Here is a 16,468-nt window from a genome sequence, read left to right as displayed (position 1 = left end):
TAGACATACAGTACTTTCACCATTTGTGAGCACCAGATCCAGTATCACTTTTTCCCTCTTAGGTTCCATCACTATTTGTCTGAGCAGAGCCCCTTGAAAGGCATCCACGATCTCTCTACTTCTTTCCAATTCCGCAGATTCCAGTCTGCATCTGGCAGATTTAATCACCCGGAAACAGCACCTCTCCTTTCTTTCCCAACTTTTGTATATCCGTAATCAGATCTTTGTCAATTTACTGCAATTGAGTCAGAGGTTTGTAGACAACGCCCAAGTGGATTGAAGTTCTGTCTTCTCTTGTCAAAACAATCCATATCACTTCTTCCTGTCCCCAGGCCCCCTGCATTTCAGTCGCTTGGATATCTGTCTTTACATACAGAGCTACTCCTGCACATTTTCAACCATCTCTGTCCTTCCTAAAAAGCTTATAGCTCAGTATGTTGGTGTCCCATCTATAGAAATCAGTGAGCCATGTCTATGTGATAGAAACAATATCCAAGTCTGCCTATAACATCAGGGCTTGCAGATTCTGATTTTTGTTGCTTACTGTGAGCGTTTGTGGTCATTGCTTTCCATCTATTATTTTGCAGCAATCTCATATTTTATGTAGTTTTTAATTTCAGCTCATTTCCTGTTGCATCGCTAGGAAGTGAATTGCTAATGTTGTTTTCATTGCTATCTTTAACATCATCAAATCTTGTCTTTTACTGGGGGTGGCCACCGAAAATAATCTCCATACATACGCCACCCCTACCTTCTAGTTTAAATGCCTAGAAACATATTGCCTGAATTTCTCAGCTAGGATTCTTTTTCCTGCAATGGTAAGGTGCAGCCCATCATTACAGTATAGTCTCTTTTTTCCATGTATTGCCCCATCCTCCTATGTACTTAAAGCCTTCTTGATGACACCAGGCTTTGAGCCACCTATTGACGTTCTCAGTGTTTTATACTCTTTTCACACCCTTTCCATAAGTAGGCAGCAGTGGCATACCAAGGGGGGGAGGTCCGCCCCGGGTGCAGCCTTAGGGGGGGGGTGCACAGCCGGCCCGGTCCCTATCGCGCTCCCTCCCTCCTTATTTAAGGTGACCAGCAAGTGAACCCTTCCGACCCTCCCAGCAAGAGCAGTAAACCTCCCTCCAGTAGCGTCGGAAGCCGCAGCACTAAACAGGCTGCTTCGCGGCTTTCTCCTCTCTCTGCCGCATCACTGATGACATCATCAGTGATGCTTCACCGGCAGGAGAAAGCCGCGAAGCAGCCTGTTTAGCGCTGTGGTTGCCGACGCTACTGGAGGGAGGTTTGCTGCTCTCGCTGGGAGGGTCGGAAGGGTTCACTTGGGGGGGAAGAGATAGGAGGGACAGCGGGGGTTCGGCTGGGAAGGAGGAGAAGCGGTCTGCCTCGGTGCTCCAAGACCTGGCGCCATTACCTTCTTCGGGCAGCAGCAGTTTTTACAATTCGCTGCTGTTGCCAGCTTCAGGCCTTCCTCTCTGCCGGGTCCTGCCTACTTCCTGTTTTTATGAAGACTGGACCCGACAGAGAGGAAGGCCTGAAGCCGGCAACAGCAGTGAATTGTGAATGCTGCTGCTGCCCGATGAAGTTCAGGACACCAGGCCTTGGGTGACAGAAGGATGAAAGGAGCAGAGGGGGAGAGAATTGGGGAGAGTGTTGCTGTACCCATCTTGAAGGAATGAAAGGAGATGCCAGGGCTTGGAGGGAAGAAGAGACGCCAGGGCATGGAGGGAAGGAGGAAGGTATGCCAGACCAAGGGAAAAGGAAGGAGGAGATGTCAGAGCATGGAGGGGGAAGGGGAGATGGAAGAAAAGGAAAGGAGAGAGATGCCGGGAATCAGGGAAGGGATGATGCCAGACCGTGAGATGGGAAGGAAAGAAAGGAGAAGAGAGAGATGCCAGAGCATAGGGAAGGGGGTGGTGACAGAGAGAGAAAAACGGAGAGGTGACAGAGTTGAAATCAATCATGTACAAAGGAGAGAAGGGGTACGGAATAGATAGTTTATGGAAGGAGCATAGAAAGAGGGAAGATGCCATATGGAAGAGAGAGAGAGAGGGTGGACACTGGATGGAAAGAGCACAGAGGTCAGTGAATGGAAGGGGCGAGATAGAGGGTGAACAATAGATGGAAGGGGTAGAGAGAAGGAAACAGACACTGAATGGAAGTGTGGGGGAGAGAAGGGACAGCTACTGAATGGAAGTGTGAGGGAAAGGGGGAGCAGATGCTGGAAGGAAGTGGGGAGGAGAAAGAAAAAGGCACATGCAGGATTGAGGGAAGAACGTAGAGTTAGTTACTGGAAGGGGTGAGGGAAAGAGGCGGCAAGCTATAGGTAGACACAGTGAAAGAGGGACATTGAGGACTGAATAGTAAAAAAAATTTAGACAGAGGCAGAAAATAAATTGAGAAGGAAGAACAGGAGGAAGGGAGCAGAGAGAGAGATGCCAGAGCAGGGGGGAAGGGGAGGAGACAGATACCAGACCAATGGGGTGAAAGGAGAGATGGAAGGGGGAGGCATACAGTTTCTGGAAGGGGCATAGAAGGAGAGAAAATGCCATATATGGACAGAGAGATGGCAGACAGTGGATGGAAGGAAGAGAGTAACAAGAAGATGAGTAAAGCAGAAACCAGAGAAGACAAAGGTAGAACAAAAATTTTCTATTTATTGCTTTAGGAGACATGTGTCACTGTTTCTGTGGTGTTGCATTGTATGCAGAGTCCAGCTTCTTGCTGGTTCAATTTAACTTTTGTCTATGTATTTCTATTTTATCCCCCCTTTTACAAAACTGTGGAGCATTTTTTAGCGCCAGCCATGGGGGTAGCAGCTCTGATGCTCAGAATTCTATGAGCATCAGAGCTGTTACCACCGTGGCTAAAATCCACACTACAGTTTTGTAAAAGGGGAGGGGTTAGTTTGTGATGACATTCCATACTAGGCGAAGGGGTTTTCTGTGTTCTGTGTGTTCAAAAGACATGGTTTTCTGTTAGGATTGACGGTGTAGGATTGATCTGTACTAGTCTGGCTTGTTTAGTTTTACAATGGGTGTATTGCTGTTGTACTGATTACTGCAGTATGTAAGATGCTGCCTTTTCCTAGGTAGTCATGTGTGACGTGTGGCTTGTTACTAAAAATCATGTTTTTCGTACAGATTGTGGGGGGGTGCCAAAAATGATGGGCCCCGGGTGTCACACATGCTAAGTACACCACTGGTAGGCAGTACTTCTGAAAAAGCTACAATCTTTACAAAACGTTTTAACCCAGCTCCCAAAAAGCTTTCTTTGCTGCAAGTAGGTTATTGTTGGCTAGGTCATTTGTTCCGAGGTAGATAACAACATCAGGGTTCAAAATCTTTGTTTCTTCCCTAATTACAGTCAGTATTTGTCTGGCATTCCTGGTAGCTGAGGATCCTGGAAGGCATTTCACTTCTTTCAGTTCATTGTCCTGTGTTCCAAGGTTAATCCCTCAGATGATGGAATCCCCTAGCAGTAATACTTTTCTGGTTTGAGCTTTTTTATATGTGCTTTGGGGATGCTTTTCTTCACTGGTTCTAATTTTACCTCAGTTCTTTTATCTTCAGCATCACACTGCTCTAATGGAGCATAGGGATTTTTTAGAGGCAACAATTATGAAGGTGGATGTTTCTGTTCCACATGCTACAGTCTACCTGAGCCTACTGTGATCTATTTATTCCTGGGTTGTTTTATTCTTTGGGGGAGTGGTGGTAAATTGTTATATTTGAGTGGGGTGATTGTAGCAGTTTTGTTACAGAGCTCCTCTTTGATACTATCAAGTTGAAGACAGATGGGACAAGTCTTGAGTCTCCAGATGGTGTGCCTGGAAACCAAAGCACCACAATGATTGCACAGAATGAAATTCATCTTGATTGTTTAGAATTGAGATTGACTGAAACTTCTTGATTATTGGGCTGTCTATATATGAGTTACAAACCCTGGGGTGGGGAGTAAAGTCCCAATGAATCAGCCAGATCCCTATCAGCAGTTCTATAGGAGCGCCTAGCAATTGAGACACTATGATACAAATTCTGCTGGAATCTACCTTTTTTCTAAATTCTAAATATTCCCAATAAATCTAGCTAGCAGTTTTTGTGCTATAATCTCCAACTACAGATTAAACCTTAAAGCTGCTTTTTATTCTGACTGGCTATATAAAATAAATCTTGCCTGTAGTAGGAAAGACAAGAGTTAGTCAGAAGTGTTTATCCCCTCTAATGACAGAGCTAAGCAGAAAAAGGAAGGAAGGCTTTGTTTTTCTGTTGGAGTTTTTTTTTTGTTTGTGGTGGGGGGGGGGTTAGGTTAGAAGACAGAGGAGTTACACCACACTATAGACAAAGTCATTTAAGCTTAACTCCCAATAATTAAATAAATAATAAAGTCTGTGCTCAAGTCTAGAGAAACACAGCCAACAATTTTAAATCTCAAAATTAAATAAATAGTAAGGTTTGTGCTCAAGACCAGAGAAATAGCAGTTTTAAATCCTAATAATTTAAATATTAAAATCAATGATCAATTCTAGAGTAAAAATATTTCAGATAGCATAACCTATTTCCAGTCAGTTGAGATATTTAAGAATAAAAACAAGGCACTTAACAATTTTCCAGTTCAACCCCTAGTAGAACAGCACACGGAGGTCACTTGTAGTTTGCACTCTGCTCATCGTTTAGATTCCACATAATTTCTTCCAGTCTGGACAACTCAGTTCCTACAAGTGTTTCCTTGTGTCCCTGTAATATGGAACTCCTTGTTCACATTTCAGCAGGATTAAACCACCATGACTCTCATGGCTCCACAGTAATCAAGGCAACCCTTATTAACTTTACTTTTTCAGTTCAATGTAAGGAAACTCATTCCTCTTCAAACCTTTTAATTGTCTGAACTCAGAGTGCAAGATCCCTTCTGCCTACCAATACACAGTATAGGCACTTTACATCCTCATTCCTGGCTCCCCTTGCATGATAACTTCCCTCTCTCTAATCCAGTGTTCACCACCACAACTTTTTGATTAATTCTCCACATGATAATTCTACCATATCATGTGCTCACATTTTACCCTCTGGTATCACCTAGGACTGGATTCGACATATCCAATATTGTCAGTGCTGCATTACCTTTTTTTTGTCTTTCTAAAAAAAAAAAAAAATTCAGAATTTGAGGAGATGATAATCAACAGCTTTTCATTATGTGCTTATCTCACCTCTATCAGTGCCCTACAAGCACCTTTCAGCACTATATTTCAAGTCTTAAGTGCCATATAAGTACCTTAAGGCACCAACCATATGGATTAATGTCCATTGCTTTCTTCCTTCCTGAAGGGCCTCGTGATATCAAAGACACTAGCCCAACCTCCTCCAGTTGTTTCAGATCCACAGGTAATCTTCACATGTTGAAATCTCTGAAGCGCTTCTGACTTAATTTCTACAGCACATTACTTAGCTAGTAGTCATCTCCCACTGAATCCCTTGTGTGCACAGATCCAGTGAATTCTGATCTCTAATACATGATCCACTTTACTCAACATTTCCTCAAGATAGAGTTATTCTTCTTACTCATCTCATCTTCCTATTAGAGATTATCTCCAATTTTAATCTCAGCCACTCTATGGAAGTAACGAATTTCTTCTCCAGACCACATCGTCTCCCTGGGACAACTGTACTTCACCTATTAGACTATAAACCTATCTTGGCTTACCGCCTACATTGCACGATGCTTTTCCAAACTACAACTCATCTGTTATTGTCCTTTAATACCAACAGACTAGGACCTTCGGTGATCAAGAACTTCCATCTCTTCATAGTCAGTGGACTGCATAACATGCTGCCATGCTCAGGTTGGGCTGCCACTGGATATTAGTGCTCCAAAGCTTAAAATAACAGTGGTAGTAGCCTTAGTAGTTAATCCATTTCTCCTCCTTTGTGGACATTCTGAAACTTCATATTTTCATATCCCATTTCTGTCTGGAGACCAATTCCAGATGGGATAGTCGATTCAGCCAGACAGTTCAAAAACAACAAAAACCAATTATTCTCTTATTTAGTCTCCAACTTCCCTCCATCCCATTCATAATAGCTAGGGAGTCCCATCTGTAAGAATATGCTGCCTGCTTGTCCTGGAATAAAGCACAGCTACTTACCTGTAAAAGGTGTTATCCAGGGACAGCAGGCAGATATTCTCACAACCCTCCCATCTCCCCTAGTTGGATTCTTTGCTTGTTTACTGAATTGATGGTCCCGCGAACCGACTTTAGGCGGGAAGGCATTTACGCAAGCATGGTAAGGGCAGTCTTGAAACTTCTAGGAAGCTAGTGACAGTACACTTTTGCACTGTCCATACTAGGCTCCATGGATCACATCACCCATCTGTGAGACTTACCTGCCTGCTGTCCCTGAATAACACCTGTTAAAGGTAAGCAACTGTGCTTTACTAGCCCTTGACAAAAGGATAGCAGGAACTGCACAATAAGTTGCAGAACCAGTGGATTTAGTAGTAAGCCATAAAGAGGCAGGTGGAACAGACCTCCCTAACATATGTAGCTCAATCTATTCAAACTACCATATGTTAGCTTCCTTGCAAGCTTTGGTCCACCTGCATTTGGGAGGGCCAGAGGCATTTTGAACCACTTATCTGGGTAATCTGCTGACAGCCAAACTCAGTCAGTACCAGAGAACCCAAGGCTACAAGTGAAGAAATCAGTTCAGTACCCTGAATCCTTCAAGCAGAAAGCAACAACCCACAAGCTAACCTTGGAAAATATATGACTTCCAGCTGGGTTATTCCATATCAACTGTACAAATTTTCAGAATGATCACCACTTTACCATCTCCAATTTCAATGCAACTTGGCACATAGATGTTCTGCCTTGAAAAACTACGTCATGAAAAATTTCAACCTTGAAAACATGAAATTCATGTAGTAAGAGGTGCCAGAGTATCCAAGTTTCCAAGTTTTATTTAAAATTTTATATACTGCTTAAATAATTTTCTAAGCGGTGTACAGGGTCATAACAGATAAAAATCTAGGGGGAACACAATTAGACAACAACAGACTTAAGTGACATAATTTTTATGTTCTTAATGAAACAAGGGGATGGGGGGAGTACAATTTGTAATAGGAGAAAGAGACCGTAAAGGTCAATAGAGAAGGAGGGGGATATGCGCTTCCTTCTTCCTAAAGTCTTCAGATTACTTGTCATATGCGTCCTTAAAAAGGAAGGTTAACTTCAAATTTGTCCATAGGTATTTCTTCTCAGAAATGTGAGGATAAGGAATTCCACAGTGTAGGTGCTATAATGGAGGAAATCTTCTTTCTGGTGGAATTGTAAAATATGTGTCATAGGGAAGGAATAATTAGAAGGTGTTGGTTACCAGATCGAAGTGTTCTAGTTGGACAGTGTGGAATGAGAAGTCTATCTATAAATCTGGGAGTATGTGTTAGCTTAGTCTTGAAGATGAGCAGTAGGATTTTATATGTAATTCTGTGTGTAATGAGCAAGGGACATCGACGCCTTAGGTTTGGTTTAGGTTTGAAAATAATAACACATGCAAAATGACACCAGCGCAAGGTTTTCAAAATTATAATTGAGATTTATTGAATTATTGTTTCTATTTTTCTATTATGAGATCAAAAGAATCAAGCATAATTGCTTAACAGTTGCGCTAATGGGAGATCGTTATAGTGGCCAAATGCTGGCCTTCTCATAACGAACTAGTCTTCATATCTCCGGTCATTCTATTATATAACTTTTGGCTCAGTGACATCATCAAGTTTGACAACCAATAACATTTCACCAAAGAGGTGGTCTTAAAAGTTGGACAAAGGAAAAAAAAATCCCTCCATGTTTCAGAGTTAGACAGTTTTAGAAAATGACTTTTGATTTCTGAATTAACACCACAACACTATAACATATTCAAGAGAATCCACAATTACCAACAGGGTGCTGAGAAGTCCTCAACCTCTTCCCAAATTGACAGGTTCACACTACACAGAAACCTTAGTCTGGAGGAGGAGGGGGGCAGGTCCCCCCTCTCCTCCTAAGCTGACAGTCTCACACACAAAGAGCAGGAGTCTCTGACCTAATTACTCCCAGATGTTGCCTCAGGATTTCTCTAGGTTACAAAGATATATAAATATGTTTTTTCAAACCCTATGCTTTTGTTCAACACATTTGTTTCATTCATACTTGCTTGGCCAAGCCTCCATATATTCATTCATTCATTCAAAACTATATTTAATTCAGTTTGGGACACGTTATCTTTCTTTACCAGTCTAAAGCAAGCACATGTGGTATTAATTAACACCACGATGCTGAGAACAAAGACCTGGATAAACTGACCACAAAATGGATTCCACTGGTTTCTTTTATGATCTGGCACAACAGCAAAGTACACAAGAAAACACCATTCTTTCCCTTATATTAATCTTTAGTGTGTTTTTCTGGCTTTAGTTACATATTATTCCGATTTTTATTCACCCGTTTTTGTATGCTTCTATTTGGGCGTGGCCCTAACTAACACATGTTTGTATCTAACTAGAATTACCCAGAATTATACGAAAAACAGGCGCTTTTGTAGAAAAACTCCACAAAACTACTGCACTTATCATGTTCTGACATCCATTCCATTACCGTCCCATAACCATCACCCCCTGCTGGCCACGAGCCACTACTCCTCAGTAATTGGGAGCCAGTGGGATTTTATTAGGAGTGGGGTAAAGTGGTCAAATTTTTTTGCATTTGAGAGAGATGGGGGAGACAAGAGTTTTATTATTATTGCCCGAGAAGATCATTCCATTTGATTTGAAGGGATTTAGGGATAACATATTGCTAACATCAGCCTGAAATTTAATCTACATGTACAACTTTTTATACTTAATAAGCTTTTAGATTTTCAAAAGTGTAGGCTAAGTGCTCTTCTAATGCCTCAGTGTCGGCGTTGGCCAAAAACTCAATTCACTAATTTTTGGCTTCATCTTTGAGGTGCCATAGATTTGTAACAAATTTAAATGGTTTCTTCTCACTTGGTACATCTGCTCAACTACTGATTGTTATCCATCTGTGAAAATTTCAAGGCCTGCTTTCGTTTATTTGCAAGTCAAACAGAGAAGCAAAAATATTAATAACAAATTTTACCCATTTTTGAAGCCTTGTATTTCAGTTTTGACACCAGCAATCACTTTGGTTCAAAAAGCTTTGGATAGAGCAGGGGGGTGTCAAATGTTGGTCCTTGAAGGCTGCAATCCAGTCGGGTTCTCAGGATTTCCCCATTGAATATGCATGAGATCTATTTGCATGTACTGCTTTCATTGTATGCTAATAGATCTCATGCATATTCATTGAGGAAATCCTGAAAACCCGACTGGATTGCAGCCCTCAAGGACCGACATTTGACACCCCTGGGATAGAGCAACTTTTTCTTTACCAAATATCAAATTTTCAGGAGGGTGTTTTTTTGTATAGGGAAGAAATTTGCAATTGAATTCAGATAGTCTCAGCAGCGTAACTAACTATTTAAAAGTATTAATTGTATTTGTCATTGGAGGGTTCTTCAAATATTCAAGTTGAACTATGAAAGAACTTTACATCACACATAATTTGCTGTTCATTGTTTGTTTTAAAACTTAATTGTGGCACAGGGCAAAGAATTGTCAGGTACTAAGAATCTTGGTTAGTAGTAAAGGAATTGTGTTATGCATACTACGTATGTATTTAATAGTTATTAAAATATTGTCAAAACTTGAGTTCTTCCTTGGTGATTTAATCACTGCCAGGTTATTCAAACTGACCATCACCAAGAGGTCACGTCCGATAGCCAGGCAAGTCCAACCACGGGTAGGTGGATTTCTTAGCCAAGGTTCCCAAGCCTTAAGTGGGTGCTTTTATGGTTCCCAAGCCATTGTCACACTTTATAAAATTTATCTTCAATTAGTTGAATTGTTAATTCTGTAAATGTGGATTGTCAACCAGTTACTGTGCTTGGTGCAGGCAGAATTGCAAAAATGTGGTCTTCAGAAATCCAACAAGTGTCCTTCCTAGGAGGCCAATGAAATGAAATGAGTGAATTGGTCCATGAGGATGCACAAAATTTATGAGTGTATCATGCTCTTCAATTGATGTCTCACAAATGTTTCCAACCCACCATTTGTTATCATAAACACATGCTATGTATTATCCTGGTTGAAGATTTTCTATCTTTAGAGAAGCATTAACTGGAGAGTCATCCAGTAAACCAATAGTTGCAATGAATGATGAACAATCATTTGATACTCGACTCACACATATCTTATGTATCACATCAGGGATAAACTGATGATTTTCATGAGTTCCAACAATTGTAGAGACTGTCCCAGATCTTCTTTTTTGATTGAGTCTAGCAGACTCAATTTCTTCTTTTGAAACAAACAAAAACTTGATTTTTGTCAAATTTTGGTCACAAAACTTAAAACAGGTCACTTGATGAAAGAATTTGGTTTTCTTTTGGCCATTGTAAGCTTGCGTGTGCTGCAAACCTTTTAGCAGTTCTACCAATTCCATTGCAGGGTGACTTACCATGGCTTGTGCCAAAGAAATTCCACTCAGCATGAATACCAAAGTCAGAATAGTGATGATAGAGATTAACAAAGTTTTTAAAGTTTTTGTATTGTGCAGCAGAGCCATCTTATGTACATATGGCAGAAAGTAAGGTTTTTAAGTGAAGAATCAACTTTTCAAAAAAAATATGTACTTCCCAGACTGTATCATGCCTTAAGCTACATGCCACTAATGATACAAACACTCATGCATTGAATTTCACTGTTTAGGTGGAAATAGACAACAAAAGGGTGCAGGTTGGCTTGGCTATTTTCCCAATGGAAACCCTGAACAACAAAGGAATAATTTTCAGCAAAATCCATTAGAATAACAAGTTCATCAGGATTTAACAATTTTGAACAGTTTAGTGTCATCTGCAAATTTAATCACCTCACGCATCATTCCAATTTCCAGATCATTTATAAATAAGTTAAATAGCACCGGTCCCAGTACAGATCCCTGTAGCACTCCACTGTTCAAAATTGTTAAAACACATGTGGATTGTGAAAAATTGCAGGCAGACCTTAGGAAATTGGAAGACTGGGCACTGGTAGGCTCTGAGCATGCACAAATGCTCAAGGTCTTGTCTCGCCCCAGATCAGTATACAGCGCAGCTGTGTCATCACCAGGTAATTACGATGCTTCTGGGGCTGAGGGGTATGGAGAAAATGCATGTGGCCACCCCTGAGACAATGCTCGAGTCAGCTGCGAGATGGCTTAAGGCCTGCAGCTCCATGGTCTAGGAAGCCAAAACACTCCCAATGACACCATCCGCACAGCCAGGATGTAAGCATCTCTGCCTTGGCCTTTACTCCCTACAGAAATAACCTCCTAGGAAGTGGTTATGAGCCAGGTGAAGAACTTGTTAGTGGTATTTACTTCTCTAAATTCCCCTTAGCTACAATATATACTAGGTCCTGTCCAACTGTAAAATAAAGCAAAGACAGGGTCAGGGTTTCCTTGCTATGGACTGGTGCCAGTTTCTCATTTCAACCCATTCTTGACTTGCTTTAACATGCAAAATTCCCCAGGTTATCCTCCTCATCCCTCTCTAGAGACCACCTAAGTCTTCTTGGTGTATTTGTATATCACCATCCTTCCCAATGTATCCCCTCTAGCCCCTCAATGACTGGCATATTAAGCCTTTTCTGACTTATTGCCATCAAAGCTTGGGTTGTTTTATATACAAGTCCAGTTCTTTTAAAGGGAATATTTCTAGGAATGAATCCTCCTCAGAACTGGCTGATCTGACACAAAGCTGGTCTTCAATACCACAGTCCAGGCAGTTACATCCTAGAATAGCAGGGTATGAAAGCCAAGGGAACACTCACTTTGAAACAGTGTTGTTCCTACTGGTGTTTTCAACAATACCCAGGCAGAGAGGTCTACCAAGCTTTGGTGGAGTACCCATCAAATGCCATCAGAATCACAAAATTACTGGCTCCAGGGTAAGGGGCATCAAAAAGTTAAGAGTTAAAAGAATGGGGTTTCATCAGATGAGTATCAATGGCCTTTAAACCCTAGATACTCCCTAGAAAAATGACAATTTTCTCCACAACTAATGCAAAGCAAGAGCTCAGAATCCTGGAGCTGGGTCAGTCCATGTCAACTGTACAAGTGGTCCCCACCTTACCATCTTCAATTTTAATGAAACTTGGCATGTAGGTACCCTAACTTATGGCACTAAGCCATGCAAAGTTTCAACACCTAAAACCTGAAATTCATGTAGTAAGATGTGCCTAAGTAGAGGCCTTAAAAATTTTGTACGTGCCATACATAACAAGTGGGAAACTTCAAGGGCCTCCTGTACACAGAGTATTGCTAACATCAGCCTGAAATTTAATCTATTGGTGCAACTTTTTTACTTAATAAACTTTTAGAGTCTAGGTTAAGCGCTCTTTTGATGCCTCAATGCCAAAGTTGGTCAAAAACTCAATTTACTAATTTTTGGCTTCATTTTTGGGGTGCCATAGATTTGTAATAAATTTAAGAGGTGACTTCTTGCTTGGTATAACTGCTCAACTATTGATTACTATTCATCTATGAAAATTTAAAGGCCTGCTTTCATTTATTTGCAAAGATATTGCAAGTCAAACAGAGCAGCAAAAATATTAACAAATTTTACCCATCTTTGAAGCCTTATATTTCAGTTTTGACACCAGCAATCACTTATGTTCAAAAAGCATTGGTTAGAGCAACTTTTTCTCTACCTGATGTCAAATTTTCAGGAGGGTGGTTTTTTTGTACAGAGAAGAAATTTGCAATTGAATTCTGGTTAGTCAAAGCAGCGAAACTTGAACTATTTGAAAGTATTAATGGTATTTATCCTTGCAGACTTCTTCCTATATATACAGTATGCTTTTTGCCCTCAGAGAAACAGTCCAAATATCACAAAACTTATCCCTCTCTCCTAGGAGTTGACTTCCCTTAATAGTAGCTATACAGTATAGAGAACTGAGTTGACCCCATACAATGACATTGATTTGTAGTGTACTGTTATAAAAAAATACTTAGAACTTTGTTTACATTCTCTCTGTCTTGGTTTCCATCTGATAATGTTACCCATTTCTGAGGCTATATATCCTTTCTTTGGACAGTACCTGTTTACAGGTAAACAGCTTTGCTGTACTGTACTTTCAGTGCCTTTTTTAAACTAAATTAGGCAGACATTCTTTCTTTGACATATCTAATGTAAATACTGATTTTCACAGGTTGCCGCTTGTAAAGATACTGGATATGATTGGTTTGAACAACTTCTTCAAAATGTAAGTAATGATTTGTGAAAGTACATTTTTATTATATTAAGAAAAAAGCATTATTATAAGGTTTCAGAATAATGACCATGGCCTCTTTTCTAGGAGTAATTTGGTGTTACCTTAGGTTTCTCTGATGTTAAATAATTTATCATTCTTAAGCATTGATATACTTAACTACAGTAATTTCAGCTGCATATTTTAGTGCTGATTTTGCTTGTGCTCTGATGACAATTTACAGAAATCAGCATTAAAACAAAAATTAACCAGTGTTCCAGTCTTAGTACAATTAACATGGAAATGCATAGTTATGAGCTGCATATGGCATAACTTTTGATGCTAAACATTAGCTTTATATTTTGCTTTCAGGTTTACTACAGAAATTTTATTTCACATTCACAGATGAAATAACTTTTGAAGTTCCCATTAACTTCAGTGGCAGTCAGTGAGAATTAAAAAAAACAAAAAAAAAGAAATAGCACTGGATCTCAAAGTTGGAGGCCAAAACCCCTGACACAGGGAAGTCCTTGACCAGAGCATTCCCTCAAACTTCTGACCTCACTCATAATACTTACCCATCATTTCTCAGGAAGCATCAGATGACTTCCTCCTTTTTACTGCCCCCATCTTGGGCAAAAGTACATCAGCTGATGGCATTAACTTCAGCCAGACTGTTGCCAGTTTCCTAGATGGTGGCAGTGAGAAGATATCCAGTGCTCTTCTGGCACCAAATAAGAATTATTATTTCATCAAAAGGATGTCAGAAGTTTGGTTTGGTTTTTTGGTTTTTTTTTTTGGGGGGGGGGCTTTCTAATTAAGTGTGTGGTTGTGCCTAGACCAGGGGTGCCAAGGAGCAGAGAACTTACATAGTTAAATTGAGCTTAAATTAAAGCTTTAGTTTACTTCTGTTTTAGCGCCAAACTTGAAATGAAAGTCCATTGGTGCATTTTTGCACCAAACTTAAAACGAAAGTAAAGTGAACTTTGTGTACACTGGTGCATATTTCAGAAGCATTGTTCATGTTTTGGAAATCTAAAAACTAGCATTTAGATATCTATATTGCATGGACATCTAAACCCCAATTTTTACAAAACCAAGGTATGTATATCCCAAACTGAAGAATACCCATATTTAAGGGGAGCCCAAGAAATAAGCACCTATTCCCCATTTTAGGAGAAGAATGGATTACATTGCATTACATTAGATCCAAGCGGTTTACAAAAAGGTAAAAATGATCAGTACAGCATAATAGCCCTAGATATAATCTGAAATAGTTATCTCTAATACATCATAGCATCTACTAAATAAACAAGAAAGAAAAAAATGGAATACTCGTCATAATATTCTAATGAACAATTGTAAAAATCGGAGTACTTCATACATTAATGTGACCAGTACACAATTAAAACCATCATCTTTATTAATCAAGCCACTGAGCAGATTAAAGGAAAATATAAAATAAATATCTTGATAACTTTGTCTAGACTACTAAATCACCTCCACCCTAGACCAACCATATATCTGATACCACATATTTCTTAAATAAAAAGTATATTAAAGATTTACAAAACTGGCCATAAAGAGGAATAATTCTGATTCTTTGAGGTAACATATTCCAAATCTTAGTAGTTTGAAGAGAAATGGAAATTGAGTGAATATGTTTATATTTAACCTTTGATAAGCCAGGATAATTGGGTAAGGAAATATTTTGAAGGAAACTCATAGTTTCTATTTGTGATAGTAATTAGATCAATCATAAATATCGGAGCCTGACTATGAATAATTAGGAATACTATCACATAGATTTTAAAACTTACTCTGGCCTCTGGTTGTTTATATCTAAAATTTAGACCTGTTATCCAGCATATGTAGGTATCAGAAAAGTGCTCTGAATGAGCAGCGCTCCACTGTAGGGATTAGCAGAGTTCACTCCTGAGAGTGGAACTGGCAATGGATACTAGGCTGTGTGACTTATGTTCCTGTACATGAACATATATGTTACTGTTTTATAACATGGGCATTCATGTGCTCCCACCTTAGACATCCATGTACTTTTTTTGTCCCATTAAAATTTTAGATATACAGTCAAACCTCGGTTTACGAGTAACGCTGTTTGTGAGTGTTTTGCAAGATGAGCAAAACATTCTCGCAAATTGTGACTCTCAAACCGAGCATTTACTTGATTTGCGAGAATCCCCCCACCCCCGAGAACTGGCATCGCTCCCCTCCCCCCGCTCGCGAATGCCCCCCACCCCCGCATGAACAGGTACCCCATGCCCGCCCAAAAAGAAGCCTTACCCCATCTAGTACCAGCATGCAGCCCACAGGACGTGCCGGTGAACGAAGATCCTTCCTGTTGCCTGAGCCTTGAGCATCTGCGCATGCTCAAGGCCTTCCGGCTCTCGCTCTCTCCAAGATTCTAAGAGATCTCAGAGAGAGCAAGAGCCAGAAGGCCTTGAGCACGCGTAGATGCTCAAGGCCCAGGCAACAGGAAGGATCTTCGTTCACCGGCACATCCTGGGGCTGTGTACCAGTGCCAGATGGGGTAAGGCTTCTGTTCGGGCTGGCGAGGGGGAGGGAGCGATGCCAGTTCTCGGGGTGAGGGGGGTGGAGCAGTGCCGCTGGCCTCGAAGAGTGGGGATGGGTGGGAACGAATCAAGCGAGTTTTCCTTCCTATGGGGAAACTCGCTTTGATATACGAGTAATTTGGTTTACGAGCTTGCTTCTGGAACAAATGCTTGTGAACCAAGGTTCCACTGTATATCTTTCTAAAATGGATGTCCATGCTGCATGTAGCCAGCACATAAGAGTCGATTTCTCCATGTTTTTCATATCAGGCTCTTCTTTGGCAGATCCTGTTCTAAAATATGAACGCAACTTCACTACTACTAGTACTTACCTTTTCTATAGCATGCAGCACTGTACACAATATATGTAGGTACTTCCTCTGTCCCTAGTGGGCTCAGAATCTAGGTTTGTACCTGGGGTAACAGAAGGTAAAGTGATTTGTCTAGGATCACAGGATCTGCACTGGGAGTTGAACCCAGTTCCCTAAGAGCTCAGTCTACTGCACTAACCATTAAGCTGAAACTTTAGACATCCCTACTTGGACATCTAATTTCCAATCTGAACATCC

The 16,468-nt window shown here is 40.5% G+C and overlaps 1 protein-coding gene across 1 annotated transcript in view; it reads left to right on the top strand.

Moving 5' to 3' along the window:
* NIPBL (NIPBL cohesin loading factor) overlaps positions 1 to 16,468 on the top strand; it is a 1,354,860-nt gene that overhangs the window by 1,175,723 nt on the left and 162,669 nt on the right. Inside the window, 1 exon segment of the mRNA XM_033932779.1 lies at positions 13,291 to 13,344. Coding sequence (XP_033788670.1) covers positions 13,291 to 13,344 — 54 coding nt within the window.

Source organism: Geotrypetes seraphini, chromosome 1, assembly GCF_902459505.1.
Source record: "Geotrypetes seraphini chromosome 1, aGeoSer1.1, whole genome shotgun sequence".
Lineage (NCBI taxonomy): Eukaryota > Metazoa > Chordata > Amphibia > Gymnophiona > Dermophiidae > Geotrypetes > Geotrypetes seraphini.
The sequence above is the reverse complement of the archived record's forward strand: the minus strand, read 5'-3'. Positions and strand labels throughout refer to the sequence as shown.